At 47.9% G+C, this 15,967-nt stretch overlaps 1 protein-coding gene across 1 annotated transcript in view; it reads right to left on the reverse strand.

Moving 5' to 3' along the window:
- CNTN6 (contactin 6) overlaps nucleotides 1-15,967 on the reverse strand; it is a 232,121-nt gene that overhangs the window by 32,109 nt on the left and 184,045 nt on the right. The window contains 1 exon segment of the mRNA XM_054977138.1: nucleotides 5,491-5,725. Within this exon segment, the coding sequence (XP_054833113.1) occupies nucleotides 5,491-5,725 (235 nt within the window).

Consider the following 15,967-nt stretch of genomic DNA (forward strand, 5'->3'; position numbering starts at 1 on the left):
TTTTCTCACCTCGGAAGGGGTGGAATCCTTGGTGACCTGCTGTGGGGGCCCTTTTACAGAAGGTCCTCCTCGTTTCCCAATGGGCGGGTACCTCACCTTCGGGGGCTGCCAATTCCTCAGCTTCCAGCCCGGTATCCAGCTTCCCTTGCTGTACAGGGGCCTTGCGTTCCGTTTTCGGGACTCTCGGCGCTGGTACGGGTCTTGGCACTACTTTTTCCGGAGGGGCTTTCAGGGGACACTGTGCTGTGAAATGTCCAGTATTTCCACACTGGAGACATAAGTCCTGCCTCCAGAGAGCGTCACAAAGTTCTCTGCCTGGCCCCGGTCCTCCTGGGGTGGTCCGGCCACGGGTAGGTAGGTTGGCTTGCCTCGTCCCCGAGAGCTTGTGCTGTTTTACCAGGAAGACTACCTGGGTGTGGTTTTCAACCTCGCAGGCCAGTTGAACCCAGCCTAGGAGGGTGGGTGGATCATCCAGCATCAGGGCCTGATCCAGTCGTTTGGGATTCATTCCATTTCGGAATAGTTCTATCTTGACTTCCTCATGATAGGTGGGGCACTTGGTGGTGAGTTGGCAGAACTCGGCGGCGTAGTCCCTCACCGGCCGGGAACCCTGCCGTATGGCCTGGAGCCTCGTGCGTGCTCTCTCCCCCTCCATGGGGTCCTCATATTGGGCTCGTAACACTGCAATAAAGGCTTGTAAATCATACAACTCAGGGGCTCCGGTATCGTGAAGAGTCACATACCATTCTGCCACTAATCCTTCCAGCCAGGATGCCAGGTGGATAACACGGCTCTGTTCAGAAGGGAACAGGTAGCCCCACTCATTAAAGAATTGCAGCGCTTGCACTATGAAAAAACCCAGCTTTCACAGCTCTCCGTCAAAAGAGGCTTCTAGTTTCACCCATCCCATTGGGATTTCCATAGGCCTTGCTCGAGCATCCAGATAGGCGTTGGCAGGAGGCATTGGGTAGCTCTGTTCTACATGCGGGGGTGCTGGTGTTCTCCTGACCAAAGGGGCATGTGGTACAGCCTGCTGCAGCCACGGTGGAGGGTCTGCACTAGGGGCCCTCCCGCCTTGGATGGTTTGCGGAGGCGCCGTTGGCCAGGGCCTCGGCAGTCCCTGGTAGGGCCGAGGCCCTGGGGCTGGTATTATGGGTGGTCCCTGCCTGGGCCCGATGGCTTGCCTGGCACTGGAAACCACCGGGGCCACAGGAGGAGGAATGGGCTCCGTCTCAGTGGCGAGAGAATGGGTCGCCGCGGGCGCAACCAGCGGTGGTGGTGGTGGCGGGGCAGTTGGAGCCACTGGGGGTGCCATCATCTGTTCCACAAGCTGTGCTGCGTGCAACAGCTCTCCCCTCAACGCCTGCACTTGGGCCTCCAGTGCGGCATAATGGGCTTTTTTGGCCTGGGCAGCCAAGACATCTTCCTCCCCTCCTGGTGCCCCAGGGGCAGGGGCCGTGACCTGGAGGATTTCCTGCTCCCAGGCATGTTGTAAGTCCCCCGCTCATGCCCACTCCTCAGCCGAGAAGTCCGGCTCTGGCGGGGCCCCTGAATTTTGGGTAGCGCCCGCTACAATAAACATCCCAGAAACATCCTGGTAGTCACTCGCTCCCAATGAACTACCTTCCTGGGGCTCTTCGCTGCCTTCACCGGCTAGCTCCAGTATTTGTACATCCTGCGTTGCCGATTGTGTCACATCCAAGGAGACCGATGAGGCAGCTTGAACAGTCGCATGCAGCCCCTGACCCAAGGGCTGTTGTAACTTGTGTGCGCTGGCCGCCAATCCCTGCGCAAGGCCGGTTACCACTAATATATCGTAGCGCATTATCTGAACTTGTTCCATGAGGACATCCAAATGATCCCCCCTGGGTGACGGAGGGGGGTAGGTAGTCCCACTTTCCGGCACGTCCACATAGCACCCAGCTGTCTCATCCCACCAGAGATCGGGGAGGTCGCTGAGCACTGCCGTGTGAAGCGCTGCCGTAGAAGTTTGGAGTGACTCCGAAGCATAGTCCTCTCCCACTTCCCACCCTGCTGAGGATTCAAGGATGGTGTGTAGTTGGGGGTCCAGACTGCTACTGAGTCCCGTCCCAGCACAATATCGGGCGGACAGAGTCCCTCTGCGCCCCTCCTTCTCCACACGTGGCCTAGGGGCCCACTGTCTCGGGGTAGGCAGGGAAGTCCATGACAGATGTGAAGACCTGCTCCTGGGGATCGCACCTAAGTCGGCCCTTGCACCTCCACCTGGCGGTATCGGGTCCAAAGACTCCGGTGGTTAATTGGAAAGGCCCTCCAACCCCTCTCCCAGGTCATACGACTTGATCAGTGTAAATCTGGTAGCCATCTCACTGGGGTGTAGGTTGAAGGGAGAAAGGGTGATTCTCAACAATATGTCAGGTCTATGGAAAACAGGATACGTTGAAGCCGTTTCCCCCCCTTGCAGCAAGAAATCCAAGCTCTCTTGAATCAAGGTTTTTTATTGAGAAACCATAACTAAAGCGTATATATGTCCATAGATTACACAGAAGCAAATAAAGCGTCTGGCTGTACGCAGAACTCTTGTTGAGAATGACGTATGGAATGCTTGCTACAAAGTTCCAGTCCCTCCCTGTGAGCCCCCCACCCTCAGTGCCCAACCAGCTGGGCATAGTCAGTGGGAGAGTAGGATGGAACCGTCTCAAGGCCTCTGTGGCGAGCCATCCCAGGAGCTGGACGGCCTGTGTGAAAAACTACACCCACACCCACATACATACAGAGGATGACTGCAAATCAAGGGAAGATGGAGGGACTGTGGGCAACAGACCTGACAAATATTAGCGTTGCCATGTCTCCTTACTCTCCCAGTGGGAGGGGGATGACCTGGTACTTACTTCTTTGGCCTCCTTGTGTGTGTGCAAAGCATGCACATGCTTCCAGCAGACGTGATGACATCACTTCCAGTAGTGACATCATCTCTTCCAGCTATGGGCATGAGCCCATCCTTCACAGGGGTCTCCTGGCATGATAATATCACTTGAGGAAGTGATGTCATCACATCTGTGGGGAGAGAGCCTGGGATCCCCTGCCCTCATTGGGGGAACCTATGTAGCAAAGAACCTGTGAACATTTACTAAGTATCTCTTTAAATGATAATAAGTACAGATATTATAACAATTACTAAGTATTTTACTAGCAACAGTGTACAACTCAAACACTTCTGTTATAACTCAAACAAACTCAGCTAAAGTTTGCTCTATTTACTAGTAGGAGAACCCACTCTTAATGGGCTTCATATTGAACAAACCATCTCACACGAGGTATACCTCAAAGAAGCAACAAAGTGCTAGGGCTAAAGTGCTAATCCCAAATGGGATTTGTTTATACCATATTGCACAAATGTTCTTTAATTGCAAATGAATAAATAGCACCCTTCAACTATAAATATCCCTAAATCAATTTTTGGTTATTTTTTTTTCATAAATTGTCAAAGTTCATAAGCACTATATCCCAATAGTAACAGAGAGTCCATACATAAATCTTGACTTGATGATTCTCATGAAGTGGCTGTGATTAGTCTTGTATCCTTAAATGGGTCATCTAGATCCTTATTGTCCTGTTTCAAAGTGCATCTTTTTCAAAGAGTCACAGTCAATGTAAACAGATACAGTATAATGCAAACACAATAACAATGTAACACCATTCCATAAAATACATAAGAGCAACATTCAAAACGTACAAAGTTTACTTACATAATCTCTTAAGGTCTTTCAGGCTTAATAATAAGGTTATTTTTCTTTATTCGGTATCACTTTGTGTGTCCAGGAAAGCACACAAGTTCATTAAAAAACAAGCACTACCACCTGCCTACCATTTGGAGAGTCTGTTCTTAAAGAGAAACTAACATTTATCCTGTATGTATTGCACTTAGCCCAAAAAGCAAGCGAAGTAATTAGTTATTTTCGGACCTTCAGAGGCCAAACACTTCAGCTTATGAATCCAATATGTCTCCTTTCTCCATAAGTCTCTTATTATCGGTTCTGAATCCCTCTTCTTGGTTTTATACAATGGGTGGAGCTGAGAGAGCTCTAAGAGAGCTGTGACTGACCCAAGGTCACCCAGCTAGCTTCAAGCAGAGGAGTAGGGAATCAAACCCAGTTCTCCAAATTCTCCTGCCGCTCTTAACCACTACACCAAACTGGCTGAGCTGCACTTGTTGGTAGGTGTTTTGGCTCCTGAGACTGGCCTGTCCCTTGGCCAGGAGCCTGCAAAAATGTCTTACAGCCCAGTTCTACATCCAGGCCAGGACTGTGCACAGCCAGTCTGGCGCTTCACCTCCTTTGTGCTATCTCATCCTACGCCTTCTGCTGACACCACTCTTGTGGAATGGAAGTGGGTCCTGAGGGGTTACAGGTGCAGGTTCATGTTCTGCCTGGTATAATCTTTATGGTTATCTCCAAGGCTGGTGGCAAAATCTACCTTTCAGACTCTGGCACTGCTGGAGTGTGGTCAGCAGGTGTCTTTGCAGCATCATGCCCTCCCTGGTCCCCCTGGTCCCCTGGCCTTGACTCCAGAGTCAGTCACTGGGTCAGAGGGGCTCACGACAATTGTGAATAATTGTTTAAATTAGGATCTTGCAATGGTCATCAGAATTTCAGTGACATGTTTTCTAAGCTACATCTGAGAATTACTTTTGTAGAAAGGTAGTTTATATATTTTCATAAATAAAATAAATCTGTTGCCAGGACTTAGTATGGACTTAGTGTGGATATGACCTTCTCAACCTTAATGGTGATCAGCTTACGTGATTTACCTTAGAAAGACATAGAAAAAAACGTTCAGTGGCTTGTACTCAGTGGGAAAGCTCTTGTATTTCCATGCCTTTTTAAAAACATGAGAAAAGAGTATGTATTTTTCAGATAGGAATCACAGAACTATTGAGGTTGTTCATAGGGCCATAAATTCACAGAAATAAGATGGCATTTATATCCCAAACCAAACATATTCTGAAGAAAAAGATATATGCTTAAAATATCACAGATCAACATCTAGGTGGCATGGTATGTAAATATATCAGTGCCAGTGTTTAGGATAGGGTTGCCGTTTCCCCGATGTCTTGCTCCCACCTTCTGCCCCTCACCACCACTCAGCTAGTTGGTGTGATGACTTCACTCCCAGGGGCTGATTTGGGCTTCACATGGAGTCTATTTGGGCCCGAAATGGGCTGAGTCAGGCGAGTTTGGGGCCCAAATTGGCCCCATGCTCTCTGGCACTCACGGGGATGTCATTTCCCAGAAGTAACATCATCACAGCAGCCTAGGAGTGCCCACTCAGAAAGTGCATGCACAAAGAAGAAAGGTGAATGCCCAGTCCCCCCTCCTGCCAGGACAGTAAGGGGACCTGGTAACTCTAGTTTAGGATTGCATGCCAAATCTTACACAGCATAGTTTTTATCTTAATTGGTATTATAAGAGGATCTACTATACACTGTAAGAAATGGATCATTTTGCTTACCGTCTTCTCCAGAGTACACAATATATACTGAGCTCAGAGCACCTACTCCTTCATGATTGAAGACACCCACTTTCACTTCAAAAGGGAACAATGGAGTGATGCTTTCATTTCTGTAGACATACTTGGATGCTTCCACAGAATTAACCACTGCTTTTGTCCAGGTTGTTGAACCAAGAGGGCGGAACATGATGATGTATCCAAAGCCTTCCCCATTTTGTAGTTCCTCAGGAACTGACTGCAAGAAACATAATAATCAATCAGTAGGCACTTGCAAGCTGTATATGTTGTTTTAATTGAATCTTTACCCTATCAGTATATTTCAGTTGTATTGATTGGGTTGACTATGCTTTCAAGAAGATAATAATGCTTGTCCCATCAGTCAGAGTAATATTGAAAATAGCAAAAAAAAAAAAATCTATTGGAACAATCAATTTAGAAACAGAAGACCTGATCAGCAGCATTAAAGGCATGCACAACATTTTTAAAATTAGAAGCATTTCATTATGATGTAAGTTTAAGTTTAATTATTTCTCCCCTAGACACACACTTGTATAAGATACTTTACAGGGCTTGGACTGCTAATTTTGGATGAATGACAGGGAAAGGAAGCAATTTAAGTATATAAGTACACACCAATTGCATGATTGCACACTTATAGGAGCATACCTCTGTAATTTAAATGCTTTAGTGTGAGTCCCTTGAGTCTGAAAATATTCTTTTAGTAATTTAACGTAGTGAGCTTCAACTAGTGTTTATGACAAAATTAATATATCTATTAATAAAATATACTTGTCAAAATCTGTAGTGGAGAATATGCTAAGAAAACATTTTCATCAGTGTGTGTTTTTCTTGAGATGAAAAAAATACTTAGGTTGATTATTTCTAGGAGAGAGGAACACTGATAGAATATTTTAACTATCATTATAAAAGGCTTCATGACAGAAGTTTGCGCTGCTTAGCAAAGGATTATGCCATGCCAATGAGCACCTTAAAGAGATCAATCGCTTAAAAATGGAATAATACCACAAATATCGGAAGAAGCAGTAGAGCTCACAAGCAAATGAAAGACATTGAGCTTTTTTAGGCCTTGTACAGAAAATTCAGATGGCGAGATACATGTGTGGCATACATAAAGCAGTGAAAGAAAGCACTCAAGAGTAGACAGAATTCTGAGAAAGTCCCCAACAATACCTGTGTCACAGTGCCAAGGAAATGAATTTGCTAAAGGAAGAAGCAGAAGGCTTTTTAAAGATACCTTTTAGTAGGGAAAATGTAAGCTGGTGTAGCATAGTGGTTAAGTGGCTGGGATCTGAGTCAGCATTCTGCTGGTTTGACTCCCACTGCTGCCATGAATTCTGCAGGTGGCCTGGGGTAAGCCACTCCTCACCCCCAGTTCTCTGACTGTATTGTGGGGATAATATTAATAACAGTACTGACTTCTTTCACTGCTTTGAGTGTGGCACTAATCTGTCCAGAAGGATGGTATATAAATACACCACTGCTTTTTGTTGTTGTTGTTGTTAAGTAGTACTAATATTGAATTTGTTGTCTTTTTTATGCTTTCTAAACTGGAGGATTGAGAGCTTGCTTTCACTTTCAGTTACCTGCTCAAGTATTAAGTAAGCTCTGAAAGATGGAGTAGGATTGGTATGTAGCTGTGGATATTTGGTCTGATTACCATGAACTTGTCTAACATTACATGTTTGCCTACAGTGGCACCTGATGGAGCATCATGACTAATGACAAAATAATCCCTCTTCAGTCCTATGAAGCAAAGGAATGAAGATTACTCTAGAGGAAATAAGGAGGAAAAAGGAAAAATATACCTCACTCCTACAATTCTTTAGGCCTGAAGATAAATGTCTTTGTCTGGGATCTCATGGGAATACAGGTGAAAGGTGGGAAAGGCTTGTCTCCATCCAGCCCAATCAGCAATAGGAACTACCCTGATGAACAGACTGGGTTTTTCAGCTGGTCATCTTTTGTGGCTGAGAAGGAATTTTTTTATGTTGGTTGAAACTGGCAGGGCCTTTTTGTATTCCCTGGGCTCAAGTGAGGTTGTTGTATATTGCTTGGATCTGGTTGTTACTTATTGCTCTTTTGGTAGGGGAATAGGTGCGGACTAAGGGGACACATTGGGAAAGTGACTTGGTAGACTATCTCAGATAAGATGAGGCATAGCAGAATACTCTTGTCATGGATATAGCTAGAACTATAGGAGAACAGTTGATGGATACGATTTAAAAAGAAATAGAAGATGCCTTTGCACATAGAAACAGGGCTAGCCCAGCCACGTAATTAGACATGCCACAAAGGGACTCTAGAGGCCTAGAAAAGAACAACCTTAGATAGGTGCATGAAATAATGGAGTGACACAGTGGTATGCCATCATGTAGCTTAGAAGAGCCACCTAACTTGTATCACTATATATAATGTAATAAGGCCCAGGTAGAGAGAGCATCTGAGAATGGCAGGAATGACTAACTTCATAGAAGTTGATGATATTAGTCAAGAATAGATGTACTGGTTGAGGGCCAAAAAATATTCATATGTATGAGAAATTTGGAATCACTAATTTTATATAGCCTTGGTTAAAAAAGCAAGAATGAAGGAACTATTTTTATATATTTTAAGAAGATGTTTCAAATATGGATAACCTTGTCTGGTGTTTGAAGTTATAAGATGCCAAGAATGTGAGTTCCATTAAAGTGGGACAGACAGCTATGCGGCTCTCCCAGCAGCAGCAGAATGCAGCTTAAGCTGGGAGCCGTCCTTTGCGGCCCCGCCCTGGAGGAAAGGAGACAGGCTCCCTTCCCAGGCATCCTGGGCTTAGCCGGGGGGCGGAGCCAAGAGCCTGATTCAGGCGGCTCCTCTCTTCCCAGCTGCAGTCTCTTTGAGTGCTCGGTGAAACAAGAGCTCTTTGCTCTGCCTTCCTTTGAGTGGTGAAGCTGAAGGGAGGAATGTGTGCTGAACAAACATTGATGGAGGCAATGGAGGCAGTTGGAAGGCAGCGATAGCAGTCAGCTCTTGGAGACTGTCGGAGGCAGCTGGCGGCTGCAGTGCATAATACAGGCCAGGGTTTCAGGGCCTGTTGGGGCTAGAGTAATTGAGCAGTTTAATTGAGCAGGCTGGTGGGGCACTGGGGTGGCAGGCAGCTAGGCTGTATTGGAGGGACTTTGGCTCAACTTGGGTGGGGTCTCTCCCCTTAATAGTTGTCTTGGAGAAAGTGGGTGGTGAGAGCCCTCTCTCTCCCCCCCCCACTCACACATAAACCTCTCTTCCTGCCATAAGCCTGTTTGTTTCCATTTAGCCTCCCCCCACCACCTGCAAGGAGTAAAATAAAGTAACTTAAAAAACAGAGCCGGTGTTCTTCCCTTTGGCTTACTGGTAAAACAGCACCTAAGCCTATATTTTTGTGGGCCATAAAAGAGGGCCTGTCTCTGCCTGATAGTTATTCTGTTAGCAGGCAGATTTGCTCAGGGCTGTGCTTAGCGCCATCTTTTGGTGGAGAATTACTGGTGGCCTGTTTCTGCTTGACAGCCATTCTGTTGGCAGGCAGATTTGCTCAGGGCTGTGCTCGGCACCATCTTGTGGTGGAGAATTCCTGGTGGCCTGTTTCTGCCTGACAGCCATTCTGTTGGCAGGCAGATTTGCTCAGGCCTGTGCTCGGCGCCATCTTGTGGTGGAGAATTACTGGTTGCCTGTCTCTGCCTGACAGCCATTCTGTTGGCAGGCAGATTTGCTCAGGACTGTGCTCGGCACCATCTTGTGTGGCAGCTTGGTACTGCTCCTGGCAATTGCTACTTTTGCTGGGGCTTAGTGCTACCTGTCAGGGCTAGCGTCAGCAGTTGGTTAAGGGGTAAAGTTGCGAGCCAGTCCAACACATTATTAACGGCTGCTGTGTCATCATTTGGGAAGGTTTATGCTGCCCAGAAAAGGGGGTGGCCCATCAATGGGGAAGTGGCCTGTAAATGGCCAGTGCCGCGTAACCCTACTCGGGCTCTGTCTCCCTCAGACGAGGATGATGGCCCAGGCAGGCAGGAACTTATGGAGCGCATTGTTGTTCTTGAGAGGGCAAGGAGTGGTACAGCATCAGCTGTTGCACCTGTTTAGCCATGCAAAGGTGCTAAAAGAATTACAATTGCTGCTTTTAATAAGGATTTTGTCTCTTGTCTTTCTGCCTGGAGGGAGTATCAGGAGTGGTGGCAAGTGATGGAGGCAGCAGCCAGGACAATCCAACATCAACTGAGAGTGTGGCTGACATTGACCAGGAATAGTCAGCTGACAGTGGGCAAGTTGCCATAGCAGTGGAATGACCCATGCCTGATGGTACGGATCCTTTGCCCAAGCAGAGTGCCACTTGGCCTGGGGGCTCTTTGGGGCAGGTAGCTGCTACCGGCGCTCCTGCATCTTCTGTTTTGGAGACATATCCCATGCTTGGTTGGCCTTCTGCAGGCCCAACTATTTGGCCTAGTTATGCCAGACGCTCCTTGCACCTCCAGCAGGTGCAAGTACTGCCTGTATTGGGCTGTGCTACCAGTTGGAATGGATAGGCCTTCCCTCTGTCTGTGACTGGGTGGCCTTTTGGTTATGGCAAGCAGATGGGCCTGGCCCCTTATGGACCCCAGGGATATGGCATGGTTCCTTATAGGACACTTCCCCCGGGAGACATGGCATTGCCTGCGGGGGCGGGGAGAATATACAAAGGGTTAGTACATGGATGACTTTACCCTTCTCTTCAGGGAACGGGAGAAGAAGGATATAGATGATCTGTACGATAGGGATAAGGAGAAGATCTGCTGCAGGCAGATTGTCAGGAACTGGACTCATTGGTTGTCTGGGTTCCTGGTTTATGCAGGGGTATTGGCTAGGGCACAGCCAGGTAGGGCTCTCCCCCCTTTTCCAATACATGGATATTATATATAGGGGGTACATGGACTTTGAGGGGGCGGCTTGGTTGATACAGCTGTGGGTGCAGGGCATGGCCCTTGCCAAGTCCAACCTCAGAAATAGGAGCGAGAGTGGTCATATGATTATTCTGCCCTCTCAGGGTTCAGGTTCCCGCACTTTTGCGGGGCAGCAGGTGTAAATATGGCTGCTTTGTTGGGACTTCACGTCCGAGGAACTTTGCAACAAAAAAGTGGGCAAGTATATGCATGACTGCCCTGCATGCATGGGAACCCACCCATAATCTGCCTGCCCCAAAGGAAGACAGGGTGGGAAATGCTTTTGGGGCAGTGGTGGCCACCAAGAGCCTGGAAAAGGGGCCCAGCCCAGTAAAGCTGAGGGTACTTGAATGGTTTCTTCAGGTCTCCCCAAGGCACAGGGTGCTGGCTATTTGTCCATTGTTAAGATGACTTTTTGATGTCTGGGCCAGCTGGCATGGGGCAGTGTGCCAGGCTTTTGGCAGGGGTCATGGAGTGTTCAGAGGAACTGGGGGTTCCTTTAGCTCATGAGAAAACCGAGAGACCATTTGTTGTCATAGCGTTCTTGGGAATAGAACTGGACACAGTACAACAGACCTTAAGGTTGCCCTTAGAGACGGTGGTAGATCTTGGGCTCAATTGGAGGGCTGCTTGAGTGGAGCCTAGATATCTCTCCTTGAGTTGCGGCAATTAGTTGGCCATTTAAACTTTGCCTGTAAGGCAGTTGGGCCTGGGAGGGCTTTCCTCAGGTGGCGGTGCGATGCTATGAGGGCCTTACGGTTGCCCCATCAGCGTTTAAGAATTAATAAGGGCAGGCGGGATGACCTTTTGGTGTGGAAGGAATTCCTTTACACCTTTAATGAGGTGACTTTTTGGAGGGAGGAGCTTTTGCTAGAAGCCTAACTTCAAGTCACCTCTGATGCCTCCTGGTCTACAGGCTTTGGAGTCTTTTTAAGGGGGCATTGGTGTGCTGACCAATGGCCCGCTGATTGTGTAGCCCAGGGATTGTCCAAGTAACTTACGTTTTTGGAGTCCTTTCCCTTGTTAGTGGCCGTGTGGCTTTGGGGATCACACTTGGCGAACCGAGCTGTCCACTTTTGGTCTGACAACTTGGCTGTCATGCACGTGGTCAAAACCATGGCATCTGGATCCCCCAGGGTGATGAGGCTGGTAAGGGCCTTTACATTGAAATGTGTGCAGATGAACATTTTGTTCAGGGCCAGGCATGTTCCAGGTGTTAACAACGGTGTGGCAGATGCTTTGTCTTGCCAACAGATGGAACGATTCTGGCAGCTTGCCCCCCTGGGCCGACAGGCAACCAGCGAGGATGCCCCAGGAGCTTTGGGAGCTTGGACGGCGGAAGTAAATAGAGCAATCCAGCTGTCCATTGCCCCCAGTACACGCCCGTGCGGTAGGGCAGCTTTACCAGTTCAGGGTGTCGGCGGGGCTCCAGCAGTTGTGGCCCATCCCGCCTGAGCACTTGATGCACTTTTGTGTAGTGCAGCGGGGCCGGGGCCTTGCAGTGAAGTCCATCAGGGGTCAGTTGGCCGCTTTAGCCTTCGCCAGCAAAGCACGTGGCTTACCTGAATTCACAGGTGTCTTCAGGATTAGAAAGATGCTGGAAGGCTGGGCCAGGGAGATAAAAATGCCACATGACCCAAGGCAGCCCATCTCCCCATCAGTCCTTAAGGGACTGGGGACCACATGGGTGGAAGTCTGCTCGTCAGCATTTGAACGGAAGATTTTCCACACTTCTGCCTTAATGGCATTTTTTGGAGCTCTGTGAGTTAGTGAGCTGATGGCCTCATCGCGTACAGACGTGTCTGGCCAGGCACTGAATGCCCAGGACATTAAATTCGTTGGGGATAAAGTCTCCATTGGGATCAGATGGTCCAAGACTGACCAGCGGCAGTGGGGGAGCCCCTTGCTTTTGGGCCCCTGCTCTGAGCAGGAGCTGTGCCCTGTTAAGGCCCTTAAGGAATATGTCACACTTCGTGGGGATGACCGAGGGATTTTATTCCGCCACAAAGATAGGGCCCCACTGACTAAATATCAGTTTTGGGCAGTGACAGAGAGGGCACTTAAGACAATTGGCTTGTCGGGGGTCAAATTCGGAACCCACTCCTTCCGGATTGGTGCGGCCTCCACAGCAGCTGCTATGGGATACCCTCAGCGGGCAATTCAGAGAGTGGGCAGGTGGCAGTCAAGGGTGTTTCGGTCCTATGTCCGGCCCCTGCAGCAGTTTTAAATGGCAAATTACTTGTTCTTTCCTCAGGTGCCGTGTCGAGCCAAGAGAGGAACAGAATCTTGATTTGTGGCCACAGCATGGTGTTCTGGGAGGCCACTCAAGCCAAGAGAACACAGATGGGATCCCAGCTGGGCCTGAGCGCTGCGGCCACTGTGGAGTGGCAGGGCAGGCGTGGTCTCAGATGGCCCGGCCTGCTGTCTCTCCTGTTTAGGGGATGGACGAAGCCTCCCCCACACGTTGTGGTCATTCACCTGGGGGGTAATGACCTTGGGCTGGTACAGGGCATGGCCCTGTCGATGCAGGTAGCTGAGGACCTTGAATACATAAGCAGCCGATGGCCGAGTGTGCTTATAGTATGGTCAGAGATGCTACGACGATGGGTTTGGCGGGAGGCCTTTGACACCAGGGCAATAGAGAGGGCCTGACATAAAGCTAACCACGCCATTAAGTGATCTTTGGGGCAAGGCTTGGGTATTTATTTGCCACACCCCAAGATTAGGGCCGTATTTGCCCGCCTCTAAAGAGGCAACAGTGTCCACCTGGCACCTGAGGGCAATGATATTTTCCTAGATGACCTGCGGCAAGGGCTTTGGGTGGCTCTAGGCCACCGGTGGGGCGCGAGGGTCTAAGCAGAGGCTTGACCCTTGCGGTGGCAGGAGATTTTGGGAATAGGGTGCGGGCTGGTGAGCACCCTGTGGCACTTCCCCGTGAGTGGGGACAGGGCTGCCATTAAGGGCGGTATGCATGGTTGCGGCTACCGTACACTGGCAGAAACCTGCGGGGATCCTCAATACAAGGCCTCCCCTCATGCCGTGCGGCTGGGTGTGTAACAGGTGCTTCAATGGGGATCCATGGCCTGGCAGCCCGGGTTGCAGCCATTCAAAGGATGGCCTACACCCGGGGGCGTGGGGCTCGCCCAGACAGGTCAAGGCGGAGGTCCGGAGTTGACCCCAGGGCTTGACCTGTACCGCTTAGTTAGCTCTTGCCGTGCATTACCTTTATGGTCATTTAATAAACGGCCCTTTATTCCAAGTCTGTGTCTGTCTCTTCCTTCCGGCTGGGGTTGCAATTGTAAAGAGATGGCTTTGAAACCCTATAAATATGACAGGCTAAATAGTTTCCTTTTAAAAGGGGCTGCTTGCCTGTGACCTTCTTATCTTTGGGTAAGATTTTTTTGGGGATTCATATAATTGCTCTCCATAATGGTTTCTGTAGTTGTTGTAATGGATAGTATAATTTTGGTTAAATGAGTTGCTATTAAGAATACTAAATACACGTTAGAATAATAAATTCTTATAGGGGAAGCAGAGACTCCATCACCATATTACTTGTGTACTATACCCAGTAATTAACCTAAAATGTTATCTGTGGTGTACCTCTAGCCAGGAGTTAAATGATTTGATATAGGAAAACTAACAAGACTCTCAAGACTCTTTAAGTGCACTCCTATATTTATTTATTTGTGCCATTTATAGTCCGCTTTACTCTCTGAGATTCAAAGCAGATTGCATGGATCCAGGTGGCCATGTCGGCCATGTCAAGGTCGGAAGTCATCTTCCAGGCCAAAGTGAGGTTGTAGAAAGCATTTTTTGTAGCTGCCTTAACTTGCTTTTCTAGTAGTAGCACTGAATCCAGTATAACACCTAGGCTCTTAACCATGTCTGCAAGGGTCACATGAACTTTGTCGAAAGGGGGAGTACAATGTCCTTCATGATCTCTGCCTTTCCAACTAGCGTCACTTTGGCCTTGTCTGGGTTCAATTTTGATTTGTTTGTTTTCAGCCATTTGACCACAACTGTCAAGCAGCAATTCAAGATTTCTACTGCATCCTGTGGGGACTTGGATAGTGAGATACAGAGTTGGGTGTCATCTGCATATTGATGACATCCCACTCCATATCCATGAATGAGTTCTCCTTAAGGGTTTACACAAAGATTGAATAACATAGGAGACAAGATTGCGCCCTGAGGAACCCCACAAGATAGTTCCCATTCTGGAATAGCTGATCTCTGACAACCGTTTGAGTTAATTCCACAAGAAACAATTTAAACCAGTCCAAGGCACATCCTTTGATGCCCACTTCTGGCTCTAAACACCACAACAGGATGGCATGATCTACTGTGTCAAAGGCTGCAGGTAGATCCAGGAGGAGCAATAAGGAAGCATGGCCTTCGTCTATATTCAAATGGAGATCATCCACTAAAGCTATTAGGTCCATCTCTGTCCCATGACCTGGTCTGAATCCATACTGAAAATGGTCTAGAGTGCTAGAGTTATCCAAGAAGATCTGGAGTTGTTCAGCTACTGCTCTTTCAATCACTTTGCCGAGAACTAGGCAATAATTGGCCACATTTGTCTAGGGATGATTTTTTAATTGGCGGACAGATAACCACCTTTTTTAGCGGCAGAGGAAGGTGCCTTGAGTTTGCGATTGATTTACAATAGATCTCGGTGGTTCACTTACGTGACCAGAGTGAGGTTGTAGAAAACATTTTTTTTGGCTGCCTTAACTTGCTTTTCCAGTACTAGCTTAGTAGTAGTCCTGACTTTAGTTTAACAGTAGAGATGAGCACAAACCAAATACAAACCTGGTTCATGACAAACCAGGACGGTTCATGGTTCGTGAACTAATAGTTTGTCAGATCCCATTTCTGATGAACTGCCACGAACTTTAGGCTGGTTCGTTTGGTTCATTTTTGAGTTCATCGTTGCAGACAGCCGGAACAGATCAATCAGTTCCCTAGGCAACAGGGGATGGACTTCCTGCAGACCTTATGTTGACCCAGAAATGACCTTCTGCTGACCTGGAAGTGTTGATTTGCCAGCCCGGACGTGACATTTTCATGAACCAAAACGAACTGATTCGTGAACCGGGGCAGGTTCGTGAAAGTTCGTGGTTAGTGAAACGTGACAAACCATGAACCGTATGGTTCATTTTTTTCTAGTTCGTGCCCATCTCTAACAGCCAAGATGAGCAATGCATATGTAGTAGCTTTCCTATCTCTTAAGATCTGTTGTTTTAACTGGTTCAAGATAGCCCATATGTGAACTAAACAGTGAATTAAACAATTCTTCTATCTCATCTGTATTACAGCTAGCATCTAGATCAGAGAGTATTTGTGCTATTTGATCAATGAAAAACTTAGCAAAGGCCAGACAGCAAATTGTCTGTTCTTGAGACTATAAAGATTCAAATATAAGGGTTAGAAGGTATTTGGATACCGTAAACCATTGGGATGGTCGTGAACTAGCCAACTCCATGGTTGTTGAGAAATATCTGAATCAGGCCTGACCAGAGTAATCT

Source organism: Eublepharis macularius, chromosome 4 (assembly GCF_028583425.1).
Source record: "Eublepharis macularius isolate TG4126 chromosome 4, MPM_Emac_v1.0, whole genome shotgun sequence".
Taxonomy (NCBI): Eukaryota; Metazoa; Chordata; class Lepidosauria; order Squamata; family Eublepharidae; genus Eublepharis; species Eublepharis macularius.